The 22,148-nt window shown below is 32.7% G+C and overlaps 2 protein-coding genes and 1 non-coding gene across 5 annotated transcripts; 2 read left to right on the top strand and 1 right to left on the bottom strand.

Moving 5' to 3' along the window:
* Nucleotides 1–127: 127 nt before the first annotated feature.
* LOC129921075 (uncharacterized) lies at nucleotides 128–9,112 on the bottom strand. The gene is made up of 5 exons (XM_056002720.1): nucleotides 8,844–9,112; nucleotides 7,638–7,801; nucleotides 3,448–5,481; nucleotides 1,589–3,388; nucleotides 128–1,528 (listed from the first exon to the last, which is right to left on the bottom strand). Exons 1-5 carry the CDS (start codon nucleotides 8,899–8,901, stop codon nucleotides 1,304–1,306), a joined length of 4,281 nt encoding a protein of 1,426 aa, XP_055858695.1. The 5' UTR covers nucleotides 8,902–9,112; the 3' UTR covers nucleotides 128–1,303.
* On the top strand, nucleotides 8,777–22,148 carry LOC129921077 (uridine-cytidine kinase-like 1). 3 transcript variants are annotated; one of them, XM_056002726.1, is made up of 7 exons: nucleotides 8,777–8,892; nucleotides 15,046–15,383; nucleotides 15,462–15,568; nucleotides 20,571–20,878; nucleotides 20,939–21,125; nucleotides 21,193–21,786; nucleotides 21,853–22,148. In XM_056002726.1, exons 2-7 carry the CDS (start codon nucleotides 15,257–15,259, stop codon nucleotides 21,970–21,972), a joined length of 1,443 nt encoding a protein of 480 aa, XP_055858701.1. In that variant the 5' UTR covers nucleotides 8,777–8,892; nucleotides 15,046–15,256; the 3' UTR covers nucleotides 21,973–22,148. The 3 variants fall into 3 exon arrangements, with proteins under 3 accessions (XP_055858701.1, XP_055858699.1, XP_055858700.1); XM_056002724.1 differs by lacking the exon at nucleotides 8,777–8,892 and adding an exon at nucleotides 11,692–11,849; XM_056002725.1 differs by lacking the exon at nucleotides 8,777–8,892 and adding an exon at nucleotides 11,698–12,235.
* Nucleotides 16,715–16,795, top strand: LOC129907916 (small nucleolar RNA R160). Its single transcript, XR_008771202.1, has one exon. It is a non-coding gene; the product is annotated as a small nucleolar RNA R160 (small nucleolar RNA).

Here is a 22,148-nt window from a genome sequence, read left to right as displayed (position 1 = left end):
ATTTAAACAAAAACCCTATCATTATTTTTTTTTGCTTTTAATTTGGTGTATTACGGAAGACTACATTTTTATTATAATAATATAAATTTTCTTTTTTTAATTATTCGTTAAATAATGTCTTTAACAGATTACATTTTTTTGTTTGTTTTTTAACAATAATATTTTTTTTATTTAATTTATTGTTTATATTTTATTTGTATTATTTTATAATTTTTTTGTATTTTTTTGATTGTTTAAGTTTATATTTAAATATATAATAATAATTATAATATCAGCATTATAAGACTAAACAAAAAATCACTACTTATATAAAGTGATAATTAATAATAATATGTGTTGCATAAGAAAAAAAAAATTATTTTTTCTACGCGTAACTGTATGTGTGAGTGTGTGTGTGTAAACACACACACTTTCACACTACTACTACTTTTGTCTTTCTTTTATTTTTTATTCTTAAATTTTCTTTTAAGGAAAACAAAAGGCACTAAGAAGAAAAAAATTAATATTATATGTATGTATGCGTGCAAGTAAACAATATTTTTTTTTTCTAATTCGTATAAAAAGCACTCTCGAGAAAAATTACTCCAAAAAAGAGGAAAAAAAAACCAATAGAATACATTTGATTTGATAAAAAAAATCATTTAAAAAAAAGACGACACCAACGACGACAAAAAATATACAATAAAATATTATGTAAAAAAAAATAAACACACACAAAAATAGGTTTATAAAGTTAATTTTTCAATGAACAACTCTAATGATCACAGTAGTTTTTCGAAATTTTCCAATTTTCGTTTTCCTCATTTCATCTTTTTTTGTTTTTTACTTTTTTTATTTTTGTTTTTTTACTTAAAAACTAAGGAATTAAAAAATTTAGATATATATGCTTCTATTTGTTCGTATTTTTTCAGTTGGTTGCTCTTTTTCTTCTTCTTCTCCTTTTCCTTCTTCTGTTTTTCTGTTGTTTTTTGTCTAAGGATAAAAATTCGATTGTTCATAAATTGTATTTGTTTTTTTTTTTTCTGTTTTCCTTGAATGTTATTAGGGTTCTTGGCCATGTTCAAAAATTAAAAGGGGCGCACAAATTCGATAGAAGAATGGTGTTGTTAGTTTACAGTTAAGTAAGGCACCTCACGGTAGACACATCTCTACACGACTCTACACTTCTATGGAGGGTTTTTCTTTTTTTCGACTTGGTAAAGGGTTGAAAATCGAGTCTTTCTGCCTTGCTACTTGTTTTATTTCGTAGGTTAGAGGTTTTAATACCAAAATATTTAAGATACAAGAAACAATTTTGAAATGTTTAAGGTTCCTCTGCATTGTTTCGTCTCCGCAGGAGGGTTAAACTTGCATTGGGATCACTTAAGGAATACGTCTCTGGTTCGAAAACCGGCGGACATTCCATATTTGGATACTCGGGAGAAACTAAAACTGCTGAAGTAGATGCTGTAGGTTTGTCCGGTAGAATAAGCGGTGGCAGGGGTTGTGCTATTGCATGATCAACCGCAGTTGACGGCCCTGGATACGGCTAAATTGAGAAAAATCAAGAAATTAGAATGCAAAAAGGAAAAAACTTATTACAAATTACCTTATTACTAAACTCCACAGGTGAGAAAATCTCATGTTCATAATCCTGCGATGAATTACTACTGCCCATTGCATTTCTTCCACCAAATATTGCCCGATGCAATCTCGGAGAGCCAAGCAACTTCCTCTCCTTTGCCGTTTTACTCGATGTAAAACTCAATTTTGATAAAATCGGCATAGGTGCAGAATTCTTTCGTGGTGCCTCATACTTTTTGTCCTTAAACTCATTATTATAGGTGTGACTTTTCCTAATGCCACTACTTGGCGATGATCCCTGATCATCTTTACCCTGACTATTGTAAATATGTGAAGATTTTTTATTCAACGGCAACGTCATTGATGTTGTTAGACCTTTCGATTCATTACTCGAATGCTTGAACTGAAATAACCGTTCACTTGATGTCTTGAAGGCTTCCAATTTGCCTTTTGTCTTTTTAAAACTTCCACCTCGATGGCTGGTTGATTTATCACTCTCGCTTGTACTGGAATGCTTTTTCGCTTTAACTGCAGCATTTTGCATTTGTTGGAGTTTTTGCAATCGAAGTTCTTGCAAACGCATTAGATCTGAAGGAGTTCTACTTGCCCGATTGTCACAGATTGGTTCATCGCCAGAAATCAGTTCATAACCAAAATCACGCAATTTGAGACCTTCTTTTGTGCGAGTTCGTTTAATATCTTCATCGTCTGGTTTAAAACTCATCTCATAGTCTGGAGTCTTGGGTAAACTACGACTTTGGATTTTCGAAAGCTTTCCTGTTTCTCCAGGTTGTTGATTGTCAGCACCTGGCTTTCCTTTGAGTTGAGCAATTTTTCCACTCCGATCATCCTGTTTCTCAACTCCCAGAAGCACTCGATTGTTGTACATTTCTTGAGCTTCCTCTTTTTGTTTCTGCAACATCAAATCTTTGAGGGTTAAAAAAACCTGTAAATTATGTGGAGCATCCCAGGAATTGCCCGGATTTATTTTTGGCAGAGAGTAGTCCAAAGTTTTCGACGTTTGAAAATCAAATTCCACTAAATTCGGGTTGGATGCGTGGATATAATTGTAGGGAAATGTTTTCTTCACCATTTTACTGCCACCCTCAATGGAGTAACTTTTTGTTATCAAACTTGGTGGGCTTTCTTGATCGATATGACGATTTTCTGCGGCTATTGATGGTCGTACACTACTCTCGCTAACTGAACTTCGGCTAGCCGATAGTGTCACTTTCGAGGGTAAAGTTGGTGGCAACTGCGACGTTATATGTTCTGGCGATGAGTTATTCTGAAATGGATGTAGATTATTTGGATCTGTATAGCCGGGAGTATTGGCTCCGATTTGAATTCCGAAACTTCCACCAGGCACCTTTCGGTAGCTTCTGTACTGCTCTGTTGGCACAGGAATATCACTCGATGGCTTTTTATCGCCACTATTGCTGCTACTTTTGAATGGTAGCGAGCTTTTTGTGAATTTCCTCAGAGAGCCGAGGTATTTTTTATCATGCTTAACGCTTGTTGTTGGTGTCTGGTGTTGGAAGTTTTTTGAACCGCCTAAAAAATCTTTGCTTGAATGACTGGGCGATGGTGTGCATAGGCTTTTACTTAGGGAGTCACTCTCATCGCCGGAGCTTTCAGTCTCGGAGAATAGTTCTTTAGATGGAACATCTGCATCGGTTGATTGCATACCGACTTTTTGTTGTTGTAAAGTGGCCTGGCGTATAAAGTCCATCCATTGATTGAGGGCTTCCAGGGATTCAGCAGCAAAATAAAACGTCTTCGAGGGGTGGTAAACTTTGAAGGCGTACGGTTTCGAATGAACTTCCTAGAAATAAAGTAAAAGATGGTGAAAAAATTCAAATTTGTATGTTATGTCTACCTTACCTTAGCCAAAGAAACAGTGAATCCTGGCAAATAAACAAAACAATTTGCCTTTGCTGATTCTTTGGTCCGAAACCCATACAAATTCGTGTCCATGAGAACGAAATACAGCTTAGCCCAGAATGTTACACCTCGTTTGTCTTTCGTCCGGCGATACAAATGTCCCTGTATGTCACCAGTGCCGAGAATTTTGAGACTTATTTTTCGGCGTTTGGCAATCAGACTATTCTTCTTTTTAAGCGTCAGAGTCTTGGTTTTGGTGGGTGTGTGTAATTCCGATTCTTCGGCAATCGGTGAAGGAGGAATTACCACAACGGATTCAACCATTTTCGGGGGAATATTCACTTTTTCTGGTGGCATCAGACTTGCTGGTTTTGGTGGTGGAGGGGGGACTACTACAGGCGCAGCTTCATTAGGCTTTTTGGGTCTTGGGGGAGGAGCCGGTGGTGTGGTTAGAATGAATTCTTTCCTTGGCTCTATTGCCGGTGGAGTGTCGGACTCCTCACCTGAATTATCATAAGCCGGAGTGCTGTGACTCTTGTCCAGTCTTCCTCGACGAGCGATTGTCACATGATTTATTGCCTGTATAAGGGGTTCTTTCATAACCAATGGTGGCAAAGTCGGAGTCGGTGTGGGTGTAAGTTCTTCTTTACTCTCACTTGGGCTGACATCAGATGGAGGCACCTCAACTACACTCAATGTTGGGGAAGAATCTTCCTCATCCACAAATGGAATTGGTTCGAAAGTCTCGAGGATGGTGTTCTCAACATTGCACGTGTATTTTTGGTCCACGGGGTAGTCTTCGTATTTCATGTTGGCATCGAAACGAACGACTTTACTTACACCCGGTTTGGATTTCTCTTCGTTTGCTGATTTTTTGGAATCACTCCCACCAACACCAAGTTTGAGTTCCTGTGAAAAGCTACTAATAAGTTTGCCATTTGCGATTCCAAGACATGTTGTTGGGCGAGGTGCGATTTCAAGTCCGAAACCAAAGGACACTGATTTGTCCCTTAAACTTGGTGACGATGGATCGCCATTCTGAGCTCCATTTTTTCGTTCGTGCCACAACGGGGCACCACTAACATTCTTCAACGAATACAACTCATCGCCACAGATTGTATTTCTACGCTGAAGTACGGCTCGAGGTTTGGGATAATACAGGCGAATTTCTTTCTCCACAGATTTCGAATCGGTTGGAGTTAAAATATCACTGCAGCTGGAATCTGTATCTGAAGGATCAGTCTTTTCGCTTATTTTCAAGGGCAAATTGAATTCAGGCACTGCCAGGAAGCCAGCTCTAGGGCTAGGTAAATTCTCACCCCAACGAGTGCCCATTGCACGCTTTTTACTTGGCAGCCGATACGGTTGCATATAAATTTGCCCATAAATCTTGGTGTGTTTGGGACGTTTTTTCAACGTCAGCAACACATCAGGCAAGGATTCTCTCAATTGCATAATTACGGTCTTATATTGCCAACCGACAACAGTTTGATAGTTTATCTGAACTATCTCGTCTCCATCTTCTATCTTGCCAGAATTATGTGCTGGTGAATTGTATTTGATCTCAATGACTTTATGAATTCCATGATAGCTTGGTTCAATATTGAAACCCAATTCGGATTCACGTTTTTTTAGTGTCACTAAACTCAGTGAAGCAGGCTGTAGAAGCATTGGATCTGTGATGTCTTGAATAATGTAATCACCTAATTTAGCCAACGTTTCGGCAGTTGTTTTAATCTGTTCGGCAGGATTCTCTACGAAACGATCGCGTTGGGCGCTCGTTGCCATTTCAAGGCCCAGTCGCAGCATATTTTTGCGAATCTCATTGAATTGCAACTGCCCATGGAAGGGTGCTCGATCTAGCCAACTGATAATTGGTTTGATTGTTGCTATTGTCCTTGTAATATCGTTTAGAATTTGAGTTTCTATTTTTGAGTTATCACAGTGTGTTGCCAATTGCCGGTAAAGATTTCGTGCTGCTGTTGCCATATGCAGCGCTAAAAATTGCAGATTTTCCTTATCTAAATTATAGTGCTGCAAAAATATTTAAGTAAAATTTATAGTAAATGCCTTGATGAAAAATTTGGTATTGAACAAATTTAGGTATTGTACTGGAAACACAAGTGACAAGTGCATAAATTATGATTTAAGTTTCTTCATTCACGCCTTAAATTGAACAGGTCATTAAAAAAAAGGAAACTTAAATTCTGTGTAAACCACAACAAATGAATACTTTTGTTTATCTTAGGCCGTGTGTGAATTGCGTTAAATAGTTAACCCCGTGTAATATTTTTGACACTATTGAGGTGAATAAAACATTTTCAGCCGTTAAAAATTTAATGGGCTCTAGGACCTAGTTAAATGTACGTTAAATATTTTTTGCAGATGGTTTTGTTTTGTTTTTTTATTAAAAAGGTGTATCATGGGAGAAAATAGGCAGAGAAAAATATTAAACAATAATCCATATGAAATTTTTTTATTAACCTCAATAGTGTCAAAAATTTAACACGGATTTAACTATTTAACGCAATTCACACACGGCCTTAAGCAAACAAATTTTATCTCGATTTTTTTATGGAATACTCATAACAATGTTATCCCATTTTGAAAAGAGAATTAAACACACTAAATTTTAGGTTAACTTGCCGGAACATCATTGAATTAGAGTCATGTAAAAATTTTGAGTACTTAGTTGGGCAAAAAAGTGATATTTGCTTTAAAACTGATGCAGCTGAGTTAAAAGTTTTGTATGCATTTGTTAGAAGGGTTATTCAAGGTTCCGTAGCAAAAGAAAAAATTGAGAAGACTTAAGATTTGTAGTCACGGCACATGAAAAATGCCTATAACTCACAAAATATATGGCTGCGATTTTTTTTTATTATTTTTCTGATAACTGTCACCACCTACACTATCTACCGTTTTCGTTTCGACGTTAACTTTTGGGACACCCTGTATATGACGAGCGTTGAGATTTTACATTTTCTCTAATAAAAATGTTTCTGTTCATGTTGGATTTACTAAAAAGTGGAGGATTTTAATATTTTTGCTTTTTTTGTAAATCAGTATTTTAAAATGTAAGTAAGCATTAATGAATAAGGACATATTTGGTGTCATACGATAGACCATATTATTAGCAATAAATCCTCCAAATTTTCACTGAATACAATTGATAAATAGTTCTAATTTTGTACAAGGCCAGTCGAATCTAAAAGAGATAGTTTCTACAAACTACTCACATTTAAAAAAAATCATTTTTTATGCAATTACTAGTTTACGTTATTTTTTTTTTTTTTCAAAACATTGTTTATTCAAAGTTCCTCTTAGAAACTGCAAAGCCAAATATCTGCTAAGTTACCTCATCAAAGCACTAATCGCTATTTTCTTGAGCAATATTGTTGTTTCTGTTCAAGTGACGCGCAGTGTATTGAGTCTATGAATTTTCTTGAATTTTGTTCGTGTGAATTAATACTATCTTCAGAATAGTATACCGAATTGTTCAAAAAAATATTTTTTTTCAAAAACGCCTTAAAAATGTTTTTTTTTTTTAATATTCAAAAATTGATTGTTATATAAGAAATCAAATAGCTTATTTCTTTTGGAGGTTAAAACTGTTTGATGAGAAGTTTTTTTTTTTATTTAAAAAACAACTTTTATTCCTTTTTTACATTTGTTTTAAATTAAAGAGAAAATTAAATTATTCTTGTGATGATTGGCATATGAGTAAATTCGTGCGACCCAGTCGTGCAATTTATTTTTTGTTTTTTTTTTTCTGGGTATTTTTTGTTTAAAATGAGCTTAAATGGAGGTATTAACTAAAAACGATTACAAACTCTTTTCCAATATGACAACTGCTCCCGACATTCTATCATCCCAACAGACCGATTTACGTATATGATAAGGACATACACGCGAACACATTTCACTTACAAAAATTTAGTCCCGCAAGAAATATGATTTCATTTACTAATTTGCCTGGGCAATAATAACCCAAAATGAAATTCTTCTTATACTACTACTATAGATAATGGGGCATATTCATTTTTGTTGTTTATTAAATCCAATTCTGATAGAATTAACTCGAAATTTCTAAAAAGCAACTTAAACGGTGTCAATGAATATGCTCCAATATCAAGAAAACAAACGAAAAATAAATTCTACACTCTACCTGTTTAATACAAATTTATACTTACAAAGTTCCTTAGATTCTCCACAGCTTCCAGTACAATCTCTTGATGACCAATTGATACCATACCCAATTGCTCTAATTCATATGGTCTAATATTGAGCAACTGTTGGCCACCAACTTCATTATTCGTAAATGAGTAGACATAATTGTACATAGAATCATCAAGTCCTAGAAAATTATTACAAAAACAAACAAAAAAATACATGATAAATCAAAATTCTAAATTCAACAAAAAAACATAAAAAGTTTCTGTAAAAAAAAATGAAAAATTCAAAAAACCAACAAAACTCATTTGAAATTCCAATCTATCAAAATCAATCCGAATTTGAACGAAACCTCCCCGAAACAGTTGAAGTCCTAACAACCAAAGAAGGCAACAAAGTTTTTGTTGTTGGAACTGTTCATTTTAGTCTCAAATCCCATCATGATGTTGCAACTGTGATAAGAAATACCAACCCTTCTGTGGTAATGTTGGAATTATGTCCTCTAAGAAGACATATCCTCGATATCGACGAGGAAACACTCTTACGAGAAGCTTCTACTCTAGACTTTCCAAAGATAATTGAGATTATTACAAACAAAGGTCTGATAAATGGATTGTTTTATGTATCATTTCTTAGAACCAATGCCAAGATAACAAAACAACTGGGTGTCGCCCCTGGCGGAGAGTGCCGCCGGGCAGTGGTTGAATGTAAGAAACTTAAACGCTGCAAAGTTCTACTCGGAGATCGACCTATCGACATAACAATGCAACGAGCTTTGAAACCCCTAACTTGGACTGACAAATTAAGACTATCTAACATCTTTAATGAACCATCCATCAGCCGGATGACCCCTGCCGACGTGGAAGCCTACAAAAATCGAGACACCGATTACCTACGCAATTTGCGAGTCCACTTTCCATCCGTCTACAGATCGTTCGTGACCGAACGTGATCAAATACTGGCGCACAATTTGATGCTGGCCACCAAATTGAGCGGAAACAATTATTGCAATGTTGTTGGTGTAGTTGGGGTGGGTCACATGAATGGGATTTGTGCGAGCTTCGGCAGAACGAAGCCCGACGAGATAATGAAAATGATGAAACAAGACATGGGCGGGCAGCCCCAACCAAACAACATTCGTAATATATTGAAGATATTAACTTATTTCAAATACAAGTTGAGATAATTTTCGAGATAAGCAAAGAATTGGAATTCATCGGATTTACCTTTAAGCCAATCTGTCACTTGATCGGGCGTCCATTCTGCGACATTTATGTAAGCCATTGTTGATTTTTTTTTCTTCTTGCCTATTTTTAATTTGTTTTTCTAGCACCCCGCTATTGCAATTGCAAATACAATTTTTTGTCTACACATTAAGACATTCACATTTTTGTTTTGATAATTTGCATAATTTTTAATTTTATGATAAATTATTTTTTTTTTTCCTGAGAGAAAAAAAAATAATCAACACAAAATTCCAGCGAAAAATGTTTTTTTTTTCTGCTGTAACGCAAAACACTTGAGTCATTTTTTGTGGTGGGGGAAAACGTTACGTTTGACAGGTCATTTTTTGGGTTCGTTACGTTTTGAAACGGAATGAACATTTCCTTGAATCGGTAATAATTAAGTTGAAAACAGAATGAGCGATGAACTTAAGGCCGTATGTGTACTGCGTTAAAATTTTCTGCTTGGTTACAATTTTGTTCTGCTATACAGTAAAATACATTTTAACATTAATTTTTTTTTATTTAATGCAAATTTATTAGCTTCTTCCCAACTAACAATTCAGCTTCAGTTCAATAAAGGTATTACCGAAGCTACATTTTAACTTCTGTTAAACTTTAGATAGGTTTATTGGACATGAAAAAAGGAAAACATTATACAAATTGGAGTCTTTTTCATAACAAATTAATGTTCTTATAATGCTGCATCCACACTAGGTTCATCAACACATTCCACATACATTCCAAAACAACAAAGAGAACACCGTTAAATTTTTCCAGATTATTCTAACTGATGCATAAAGGATATATCTGAGCCTTCACATCAATTCGATAAGTTTGAACAAATTTAATTGTTCATTATATCAATTTGGAACGTATGTTGAATGTGTTGATCAACCTAGTGTGGACCCAGCTTAAGGTTTATAAGAACAAGAAGCTTAAACGAAATTTTACCGAAGCTCTGCTGAAGCTGTAAGATTTGACCGACAGATTCAGTAGAGCTTGGACAGTTATATAAACAACAACACAAACAGAAAAATTCCTGAAGCTTGTACTACTTTTTATACAGCTTGTATTGAGCTTGCTTCAGAATTTAACTGCTTAGAAGTTCGGACTTGTTTAACAACTTCTAATAAGTTTTTTAAATACTGTTAAAGAAACTTAAACGAAGAAAGCTTGTTTTTCGGATAAGCCTGTTTAATGAATTTATAGAAGCTTTACAGAAATTACCAAGTTTTGTATTTGATTTTTGGTTTTGATATTAAATAATTTAGCTCGGACATTTTTTTGCTATCCCTACTAACAATTTTGCTTTTATAATGCCTTACAGAAGCAACAATTTCATCTGTAAAGCTTTATAGAACCAAAATTGTTTGTCGGGACTTGAACTGATTAAGTTTTTGATTTCATTAATGAATATACTAGGATGGCCGAGTGGGTAGAGTGGTGGACTACCACCCAAGCAGATACGAAGATACTTGAACTGATTAAGTTTTTGATTTCATTAATAAATATACTAGGATGGCCGAGTGGGTAGAGTGGTGGACTACCACCCAAGCAGATACGAAGTTCGATTCCTGGGTGTGGTAAAAAAATTATATACTTTTAAAATTATTATTAATAGATATATAGTAAAAACTAATGGAATGCTGTATATAATATCAGATCAAAAGATATAATTCATGATTTAAAACCAGTTAAAAAAGAATTCTTTTTTGTTTTTGTAGTTGTTTTTTAATTTCGATAAGACATGTATTAAAGAGGTATACAAGCTTTTCCGAAGCTATTTGTCAAATCTCAAATCTTCGGTAGAGTTTCGGTAAAGCTTCGTTTAAGATCCTTATAGAGAGTCAAACTTGTATAACGTTCTCCTTTTTCCATGCCCAACAACCTTACTAAAGTTTAAAAGAAGCTGAAATGTAGCTTTTGTAATTCCTTAACCGAAGCTGAAATGTTAGTTGGGTAGTACGCAGTTCAAACTGAATTTCAGCTCCCATACAAAAAATCATCCGAAAAATGTGTCCAAGCTTAAATTTATTTATGAATTTCAGACAAGTGCGCAGATTCAGATAGAAAATAAATCCTTTGCTTCAATCTACACTTTTTTATCTGTCACAATTTAGCAGACGAAGAATATGTAAAAAAAAAAAAAAAAACGAAGGAAAAAATGTCAGCTAAAATTTGGCCCGATCTCCGGCTTAAATAACAAAATTTGTTTTTTTTTTATATAAAATCAACCCATTTTTTGTTTTGAAAGTGTACTTTTTGGACAATTATTATTTTTCTCTCAGAAAATTTCATCCCCACCTCTTAAAATTTGACAAGCTTCATATTTTTATTCAAAGAAAACCCAAGCAGACTTTATTTTATTCGCAACTCTGGAAAAAAAATCGAAAACAAAACATTTTGAAACAAAAGCCCCATTCCATTGGAGTTGGTAGTTTACTCATGGTGCCTGGCTACACAGTATTTTGCCCAATCACGTTCCAATTCACATTTTTTAGGAACGAACCTCAAAAAGAGGAAAATCCTCACACCCCTCTTGCCACCAACCTGACTCTGGTTAGGCAATTGAAAAATCACCGTGTAGCCCGGCACATGAGTAGATCTAGCTGTTGTACTAGATTTCTACTCACGAGTAAACTACCACCTCCAATTTAATGGCAAATTCTGTCCCTCCAAACGTTGATTAGTGGCACTCATGTGTACATTCCTTTAATCAAAAACAAAATAAATTTCAATTTTATGTTGCAACCTTGAACGCAACCTTAAATTGCACAAAAATTTCACTTTTTCATTTCCAAATGTCAAAATTGATCCCTCAAAACCAAATTTCCCATATATTTCTACTGATGAAATGTGCAATAAAAATTCCCAACAACCCCAAATCGGGAAAGTATATTTTTTTTCCATCCACACAGCAAGTAAATTCGTAAAAAATATGTCTTCGTTATCCCAGATACCAAAACAAGTAAAATACTATCCATGCAGCTCAGCTAGCTCGGACAGGTAAAAACAGTTAAAAAAAAAGAAAGATAAAAAGTACATCATCATCTTTTCAATCATCAACATCACATCACACAACAACATCTTGAATAAAATATATAAAAACTGTCTGAAAAGTAAAAAAAAAAAAAAAGACTGAACGTGGTGTGTGCTTTTCCAACTTCGAAGACGACCGATCGCACGCTTATTTTTTTTTTATACATATTCTTCTATATTTTTTTTGAAGTCGTGAAAAATAAAGTGGATAAAAAAAGTGAACTGAATTTTATTGAATTGTTTAAAGTGACTTCAGTAAAAAAAAAAGTGTTGAACTTTTTTTTTTTTATATCAATTCCGAGAGTGAACGTGATGCCGTCTTATGAAGCTGCTGGAACTAAGAACACTCTCATGTAATAGAACCTTTTTTCCTTTCATCATTTAATAAATTACGCTTTTTCTTTCCTCATATTCTAATTTGTGTCCTAGTTTTTTGATTTCATATGTTTCTTTGGGTTGTGGAAAATTATAGATATTTTGATAGGTTAATGACCATTCTCACGTCGACGTCGTCATACGTGCGTCGCCACTTCTTGTCAATGCCCATTTTACGGCAGAAGCGGCGGCGGTGGTGGACCGACGACGACAATCAGAGAGACATGTGCTTGCGGGGGCGTTTAAATAAAAAACAATGCACAGTTGTTGTAGTCTCCTCACACAATGAGATGAGAATTGATTCTTTTATTCTTCGTTAAAACCATCTCCCAATTTCCACTGAAAACGTGGCCGAAATACATAGATGACTCTTTGTCGATTTGGCAGTCATACAACAGAATGATGGTCTTTCTCCTTTCTTTGGCGAAATGATTATAAATCTAAAAATAATTCTTATGGTGCATTTTTATGCTGCCGCAATCGTTGCCTCTGCCCCCAATTCTCATCATTTTTTTTTTTTTATTGTCGACCAATACCGACTAAATAACTCGTTTTCTTTTTGATTTGATCTAAATTGAAAAAACCAGAAATCAATTACATCAGAATCATGATGTGGACAATGATAAATTAAAAGAATCTGTGATTTCTTTTTGAATGTCAACTTGTATCAAAAGGTTGATTCATAATTGTTCTATAAAGTGAAAAGACTCACGAGATTAACCGGTATACATTAGGACATTTGTTGTTGTTGTAATCAAGCAAGGTAAATGCTTTGTGATCATACACTAGCACAATGGGGCAGAACGACCTAATCGGTGGCATAGAACCGTTTTCTTGATATCTGATTTACTCATAAACTACAAATCCGATTTCAACGAAAATTTTTATAAAGCAGCGTTTAAATAGCCGTCATATTAGCTGTCTTCCTTTGGCTTGAAGTATCTACTGCTAAGTACTTCTGGTTGTATTCAACTCCATTTCTTCTATAGAAAAAATGTCTGAATGGATTCAGAAGTACTAAAAAGTACTTTGCTGAGCCCAAAGGAACACAGCCATTAAAATGTTTCAAAATTTTCAAAACTTTCAATTTTGGATTTTTAAAAAAATTGTCAAATTTTTTTTTTTTTTGAAAAATCAATTTTTTGAAAACCGGTTGATAATTTTTTTTGAAAATTTTATTTCTATTTGTCAAATAATTATTTCTTTAAAAAACCATACCATCATTTTTTTAGAAAATTTTTTGAAATTTTTTTATTAAGAAAAAATTAATTTAAAAAAAAACGGTCCCTACAGTTAAAAAAAAAAAAAAAATTCTAAAAATTCTTTGCTTTATAAGTAACTAAATGGCATACTCATTTTGAATGCAAAAGGGTGTTTTCGTTCTTTAAAACAAGATTTTTTTTTTTTACGTTTTTTTAATTAATGAAAAAAATTAAAGTACAATTTTTGTTTATGAATGCTAGGTATAAGAAATCTATGATTCTAAACAATTTTTACCATAAGAGCAAATACGTGCGACCTAGTCGTGCATTTTATTTGTTTGGTATCCAAATACCCAACTCTTAATATTGTAAAAACGTCCGCAATTCTTTAAGTAATATACTGTACTCGCAGCTTTATACCTATGTATGTATATGTTTAAAAGAATCAAATTACTTTCAAGACTCCTTAAGTAACAAAGAAATTTCATTAATATTTAAAGTAAGATGCGAACTCTTAGAACTTAACGGAACACCTTACAATGGAAGTTTTAACCAATGTAACTTTAAATCCAAAGAAGACTGCTTTCATTTCATGAGCATATGTCCAATTTTTGCATCACAGCTATGTTCATACTTTGGAAAAAGAAAACTATCAATGGAAGAAATAATAAAGCTGTTGAACGGAAATGACGGGAAATCTCTCGACTTATTCTTGAAAGATATTTACAAACAACTATAAAATATTAATTATCACAGAATTTGAATAGTCATATTTATTTATTATATTTCATAAAGAATAGATACATTTATATTATAAATTTGTTAACCGAGCTGACGGCAATGCCATTGCTTTAAATTGTTAACATGTATCAAAGGAAAAAATCAGTAAAATGAATTAATAACTTATTTGTAAATGTTTAAGACTGTTATCATTCATACAGTTTGCATGGCATGCATCAGCACAAGTCACAAAAAGCTGCGTTTTGGTGGACGTGTTCAATGTTGAGCTTAAAAATATCAATAGATTGATTCCATAAACATTTTCAGAAATTTTCAGGTAACTAGCTCTATGGGCTGATTTATTGCCTCCGATAGCATCGTTCTGCCCCAGTGTGATTCGGTGGGGACACACTTAAGTTCTCTTTGTCGGTATAAAGACCACGTGAATGTTGGGAAATTGTTTTTGCAGCAGCAGCAGCTGTGCTGAATATTTTTATCTTTTTATAGTTACTTACGTCCCAATTCTTTTGTCTGCATTCTATTAAAAACTAATAAAAGAAGGTGTGTCTGTATAGTTGTCCTAGTTCTCTTGTCACAAGACAATACAGAGATTTGCCTCTTCTGCAATATGTATTTGCCTTCTTTACAAACAAAAGTAATCATCGACTTGAACATATTTAATTCAAGGTCAATAATATTATTATTATTTTATGAGATTATGAAAACTTGTTCATGTGTTCACCTACTTTTGCTGTTCTTCTTCTGAGTTCCATTCCAAATTTGGAAGTTTTTATTGTCTTGTATTTATTCTCATTGAGAGATAATCATAATTTGTTTGTGTCTGTTTTTGTTTACTGTTTATATAGTGATGATCGTCCCGATGTAACAGAACCACTATATTTGGATACTACATTAAAAGATTTTGATAAAACAACAAATGGCCGTGAATATATATGTTGCCCGGCATCGCCAACAACAGTGCCGGCAAAATTTAGAGCAAAACGTTCTAGTTTATCAGATTCGCCGGCTAAAGCATTGCACCGGCCTGCGAGAGCACCACGTCAGCGTACAACATCGATGAATCAAAATTCAACAACAAATCCATCTGAGTGCATTATACGATCAAATAATCGTACAATTTATACGGCCGGACGTCCGCCATGGTATAATTGTGCTGGGCAACAAGTTGAGCCTTTTGTTATTGGTGAGTTTTTGTATGAAATTTAAATTTTTAGTATGTTATTATTTATATAAAATTATAATTTTTATTTTTGTTTTGCAGGTATTTGTGGTGGAAGTGCTTCTGGGAAGACAACAGTTGCACAAAAAATCATTGAAAGTTTAGATGTACCATGGGTCACATTGCTGTCTATGGATTGTTTCTATAAGGTAATTTTACAAAAATGAAAAGAAAACTTTATCTCGTATTCCAGTCGGGATCCCGATATTGGATTTAATTTAAAGACGAAAATAATCTACCTTCAGTGCTGAGCCAGTCGTAAGCATTTTTAGCATTTTATTAAAAAAAAATTAACCCCAATTAGTAATAGTAAAACAGTAAAGACCAATAAATGGAGAGTAAAAGTCTTAAGCATTTGTAGATTCCACAGGGAAAAAAATATAGTCCACTAGGGTGGGCCAACAAAATCGAAATTCTTTTTTTTTTGATTTTGTACTCCGAAAAATCGATTGCTAGACACCTAGAATATACACACTAAATATGAGCTGTTTATATTAATGGGAAGGTTCTCCGCTTCGCAATTTTCCATTTTTACATCAAGCTTTTACAAAAAAAAATAATTTTTTTATAACTCGATTTTTTTTAGCAAATTTCTCTACATTTTCTTGTAGGAAATTGAACGCTCTACAAAAAAGGCCTTATACACTTTTTTCGTTTATCTAACCGTTAATAGATATCTTAGGTCCAAAAACCGAGAAAATCTTTAAAAATTCGTTTTTTGTTCTTAATTTTGTAACAAATTGAAAAATTATAATAATCAAACGCGCAAGACATATTCTTGTAGGAAATAGATTATTCCACAAAAAGGTTTAATTAACTCAGTTTCTTTCATCAATCTGACCATTCTAAAGGTATTCGAGGTCAAAGTTTAAAAAAAATTATAAAAACATTTTTTACTTTTCAAAATGTTCTAATTAACTGAAAATTAGCAAGGTGTATTCTTGTTCTACAAAAAATTCCTTGGCATCAAATTGATTGCTTTAACCGTTTATGCATACTCGTATGCATTGCGATTTGTGTCTTGCAATTATTGAAAAAAAACTTGTTGTTTTTACAAACTCAAAACTTCTAAACCGGAATTGGTATTCAAGAATTAGACCCTTTCTACTATATTGTCTGCAGATGTTGTAGACATCAAGACATCAATACTTCATGAAGTATTGAAATGAGCCTATCAGATATTTTTGGAGTGCTTTGCAGGATTTTAGAACCATTTTAACTTCTCGACTTGGCTTAAAATATGTGTTTGATTCGTTCAAAGAATCCCTTGTTCAAAGAAACTTGCCGTTAATTAAAACAAAAGGATCAATATGTTTCGTTCTGAAATCTTTTATATTGATTTCACTGAATCATATATTCAAAGTTCTCAGACTGTTAAATAAAGAAATTAAACTTATAAATAATTAAGTACATTAATATGCAAGTATACAATTAAGCTTCCTAAATTGATATTATATAAATCGATTGACATATATTATGACTGTATAAAAAACAATTTTCCAATTTACATTCGATAAAAAATGTTCATCATGTAGGTATTCAAAGCACGTGCATCATGTCAATTACACGTATTTGATCTGAAAAACACCTTTCGAGTTCATTCACGTTATATCATCATATTTAAAAGCAACACGTTTGGATTCTATCAAAGTTTATCAAAAGCTACTTCAGATTTCAGAACTAAAGATTATTTTTTTCTAAACCTTATAAACCCACAATAACAAAGTATGACTGCCATAATCGTAATTTAATGTGAAATGTACATGCACGTGATTCTTTATTTTTTGTTTTGTTACTTCAAGAAGATAAGGGTAAACAAAACTTTCAAATAAAATGTATTCACCAGATACATTTTATTTACTACGTTCAATCATACGTAAACATGTTTAATTCATTTCATTGATATACATAGTTCTTTGATTGAATTGAAATTGCCGACATTAATAATAAAATAATTTAAATGATTAACTTAAAAACAACAACAACAAAACACTCATCATGTTGTATCTCTAGATACATTTATTGTATTTTTTTACAGACTCTTGCTATTTAAAAAAAAGAAATATTTTTGTCTTCAATGTATTTGTGTCATTTTGCGACTCTCATTCAGGAGAAATGTGTGTTAATCGGTTTGTTTGCATATCATTTGGTTGAGGCAGTAATATACATACCTACATAAAATGTCATGATGATAAATTTATTGAATTGAAATGTTTTGACGTGAGTTGGCCTCTTTTGTTGTTTAAAAAAAAAGGAAAAATACTTCAATTGGGTTGGAAAACCTACACAGAAATACTTTGTTTATTTCAAACATTTGAGTAGATGTGATTAAAATAGAAATTAACTAGAAAACTTCAGTTGTTTTTATTTTAATGTACATAGTAGCTACGAATTCATCGTGAGCATCGTGAGAAAAAATGTTAAGTAGTTTGGTTAATTTGTTAAGAACAAAAGACACACCTCTTTATTATCGTTATCAGCATACGTATACTTTTGTTGTTGTAATAAGATTAAATTAAATGAACTAAATTCTACAGGGGATATGGTAGTTTTTTTTACATTGTCATCGTTTGATAACAATTTTAACAAGATCTGAGTTTGAATAAGTAATGTTGCTTTTTTACTTGGCAAAATTTGTATGTATCGACAGTACAAATTTCGCAATTTTTTTTTAATTTTCTATTTATTTACTTAACTTAAGGCACCAACTTCTATGTCATTGTTTTTTATTTTGTCACCTGATCAATTAATTGCAAATGAGGTGAAATCAATTTGTTTATGTTATTTTTTATATCAAAACAAAAACAATCGCTAAAATATGTACTGTTGACAATAAAGATAAGAAGATATTAAAAAATAAATTTTATTTTGACATTTTTATTAGTTTACCTATAACCTTATTTTATCACGAATGACAAATTGTTCATTTTTATTTATTTTTTAAGGAATATCTTATCATTAAACACGAGAATGATAAATATTCATTTGAAAAAATGCTTCGAGTATTTCCATTTAATAACCTTCACATTGACAAGCATTAATCACAGTAATTTTATTTTTAATGTTAATAATTTTACATTGTAGAGGTTATTACTTCGACTTATTATCACATGTGTGAATTTTTTATGAATGACTGCTAGGGAGATGATTGACATTTTTATATGTTTATAAATAAATAAGATGAAACGACAGTAACTAAATAATCTCCAATCGTTTTAATCGTTTTTTTTTTTTTTTTATTATTGAACATTCTGCTATAAATCATGACTACGTATTTTAGATAAGCTAAACTTGAAGAAAAAAAAAATAATTGAAAGGAAGTTACAAATACGATCTCATGTTTTATTTTCTTTAAAAGTTAAAGTATTTATAATTTTTCATCTTCAAATCACTTCGATGACTCGACAAAAATAAATTTATAAAAATCAAAAATTTATATCAGAGAACGCTTTTAGATTGCCCGATAAATAATCCTGTGTGCGGAATATATTTGAAACTTTTCATTAATTGAAATGAGTTCATCAAAATTAAGACCAAAAAAGTAATTTATTTAGACGAAATGGTGGCTTAGGAGCACCTGCATTTGAAATTCAATTATTTCAAGATTGTATCTTTTGACTAAAAAACTCATGTGATTTTCATATGAGGTGGTCAGGTTCTGCTTAAGGAGATCGATAGGTACTATTATCCAATGGTTCTGTTTTTATTACAATTTACTGCGTCCTGCTTCGTTTTTGTCCTTAGACCTAACCTAACTTAAATTGCGAAAAGGTGAATAGCAAAAATATAGAATTTACAGATTACTCACCTGCATCAGATACTTATAGTATTTTAAACTAGCGGAAAAAATTAAGGAATCAAAAGTAACTTATTTCCCTTTATTGTTTTACTGGAATTTAAAAAAAAAAAGTTTCAAAGCTCGAATTTTCTAGTTTTGAGACCGAACGATGTAAAAAAAATTTTAAGCTACGTGTTCCGCTCAATCCTATTAAGTACTGAAAAAAAAAAATGCTTAAAAAATTTTTCCGGTTCTTCTTTGTGGTTTAAAAACTTGGATTTTTTTTTTTTCAAATTAACTATATTATATATTATTATATGGATCATTTAGCTTACATTTTTTTTAGAGATACGAACACTTCGACGCTGAGTTATTGAATTTTAAACAAAAGAGGATCTTTTTGTCTGTAACCATCAATATATCAGCAACCGCTGATTGTGATTGCAAAAATTTTATAAAATTTAGACACACAAATTCTAAACATTCTAAGCCCAGTCGTGCATTTTATTTCAAAAAGCAGTCCAGTTAGTTATGATTTTTTTCGAATTTTGTACAAACAAACTCAAAAAAAATCGTAAAAGCATAAATTAAATAAAGACTTTTGGAAAAAATAGCAATGAAAAATAGTAAAATAAAATGCACCACTGGGATCGCACGTACTTGCTCTTGCAGTTCAAATTTTTAAGAAATTTGGTTTATGAAGGGGAAGAGCGGACATGGAGACCATATTTTTGTTAAATAAATTTTTTTTTGCTATTTGACTTTTTTGAGAAAAACTAAAAACGCTGTTTTATTGTAATTGCTTTAAATATAACGTATGCAAAAATTAATCAAAATCGTTAGAGCCATTATCGAGAAAATTTCAATAACTAATCAAAGATTTAGGGGAAGAGCCGACATGAGTGAATTAAAAAAATGAAAGTACCATGTTTCCATTATCCGTATTTTTAGAGAAAAACTAAAAATGCAGTTTTGTTAGAACTTTATACAGCATTACGTTTGTTAAATTTAATCAAAATCGTTAGAGCCGTTTTCGAGAAAATTGCAATAACTCGAAAATTTTGTATGGGAGGTATACGTTCTTAGGAAGTTCTTAGGAAGATATTAAAAAACAAAAATAAAACCAACCTTGGAAATTACGAAAAAAACGTCTATACCAAATTTCAAGAAAATCCGTCCACCCGTTTAGGCTGTAGCTACTTGTACAGATTGACGCACGGACGTCATGACGAAACCCACTTTTTTGGACTTCTCTATCATCGTAATGTTAGTTTTGATTAAAACCTCGAAATTTTTGATTTTGACCATAACATTATATTTTTTTACGGTAAAACAAATTCCACCAAAAACCTGGATTTTCTTTATGTTTTCAGATTCTCAATGAAAAGCAACACGAACAAGCTTTATTAAATGAATACAATTTCGATCATCCCGATGCTTTTGACATTGATTTACTTGTTGATGTTCTCAAAAAATTAAAAGAGGGTCGCAAAGTCGAGGTGCCAATTTATAATTTTATCACACATGGACGAGAAACACAAACCAAGACAATGTATGGAGCAAATGTTATCATATTCGAGGGTATTTTGTGTTTCCACAGTCAAGAGGTCCTCAAATTGTTGGATATGAAGGTGTTTGTTGATACAGATGCTGATATTCGTTTAGCAAGGCGTCTAAAACGGTAAATAGATTTTTGTTTTAATATAAGAACTCATTTTTTACTATTTAATGAAATATCCAGTGATATATCACAACGTGGCCGTGATTTGGTTGGAGTTCTTAAACAATATTCGACAATGGTCAAACCATCGTATGCCAATTATATTGCCCCAACTATGGTTCATGCTGATATAATAGTTCCTCGTGGTGGTGAAAATAAAGTTGCAATACATTTAATTGTACAACATGTCCACACACAATTGCAATTGGTATGAAATTTCACCTTCACTCGACTTTGAACAAAAATAATCTATCTTGTTTCTTGTCTGCTTTCAGAGAGGTTTCAAATTGCGGGAAACACTAGCCCATTCGTATATCGATCAACCAATGCCGGATTCGCTACAATTGCTGCCACCAACACCTCAAATTAAGGGGTTGCACACATTCATCCGCTGCAGGAACACTTCCAGAGACGAGTTCATCTTTTACTCGAAAAGACTTATCCGTTTAGTGATAGAATATGCATTGAGCTTATTCCCCTTCAAAGAAACCATTGTTGAGACCCCCCAAGGCGTTCATTATGAAGGGCAACGCATGGCAAGCAAGAAAATTTGTGGTGTGTCAATTTTGCGTGCCGGCGAAACAATGGAACAAGCCGTCTGCGATGTGTGCAAGGACATTCGCATCGGCAAAATTCTCATTCAGACAAATCAAAGCACAGGAGAGCCAGAATTATATTATTTGAGACTACCAAAGGACATTAAAGACTACAAAGTCATCCTAATGGATGCAACAGTAGCCACTGGGGCTGCTGCCATGATGGCAATTCGAGTTTTACTCGATCACGATGTGCCAGAGGATAATATCATTTTGGCCTCGTTGTTGATGGCTGAAATTGGAGTGCACTCTATAGCTTATGCCTTTCCAAAGGTAAGATTTCTTTTGAATTGTTGTTACGAGAAAGTTAAAAAATGATATTTTTATTCTTTTTTTAAGGTAAAAATAGTCACATCAGCTTTAGATCCAGAAATCAATGATAAATTCTATGTGATTCCTGGTATTGGAAACTTTGGCGATCGTTACTTCGGTACTGAACCATCGGATGATTACGTGTAGTCGGAGCAAAGGAGCCGGCAGTTTAAGTACTTATCTAATATCGCTTTTCTAGCTATGGCGCCAATTAGCTATTCAGACAAAAAACAGCAAATTTAAACCAGTAAAACAACAAAAAAAAAAAATACCAACATCTTTTGAAGAATATAAAATATTAAACAATACAAAAACATCGAAGT

The sequence above is a fragment of the Episyrphus balteatus genome, chromosome 1 (assembly GCF_945859705.1).
Source record: "Episyrphus balteatus chromosome 1, idEpiBalt1.1, whole genome shotgun sequence".
NCBI classification, from domain to species: domain Eukaryota; kingdom Metazoa; phylum Arthropoda; class Insecta; order Diptera; family Syrphidae; genus Episyrphus; species Episyrphus balteatus.
This window is presented reverse-complemented; position numbering and strand designations above follow the sequence as displayed.

Bases quoted from the DNA above. Each gene is read 5' to 3' on its own strand.
- LOC129921075 (XM_056002720.1), bottom strand. From the start codon at position 8,901: ATGGCTTACATAAATGTCGCAGAATGGACGCCCGATCAAGTGACAGAT. The intron at 7,802-8,843 runs GTAAATCCGATG...ATAATTTTCTAG, and splicing joins AGTGACAGATTGGCTTAAAG to GACTTGATGATTCTATGTAC. The intron at 3,389-3,447 runs GTAAGGTAGACA...CTTTATTTCTAG, and splicing joins TCACTGTTTCTTTGGCTAAG to GAAGTTCATTCGAAACCGTA.
- LOC129921077 (XM_056002724.1), top strand. From the start codon at position 11,698: ATGTGCAATAAAAATTCCCAACAACCCCAAATCGGGAAAGTATATTTT. The intron at 15,569-20,570 runs GTAATTTTACAA...TTATGTTTTCAG, and splicing joins CTATGGATTGTTTCTATAAG to ATTCTCAATGAAAAGCAACA. The intron at 21,787-21,852 runs GTAAGATTTCTT...TCTTTTTTTAAG, and splicing joins TAGCTTATGCCTTTCCAAAG to GTAAAAATAGTCACATCAGC.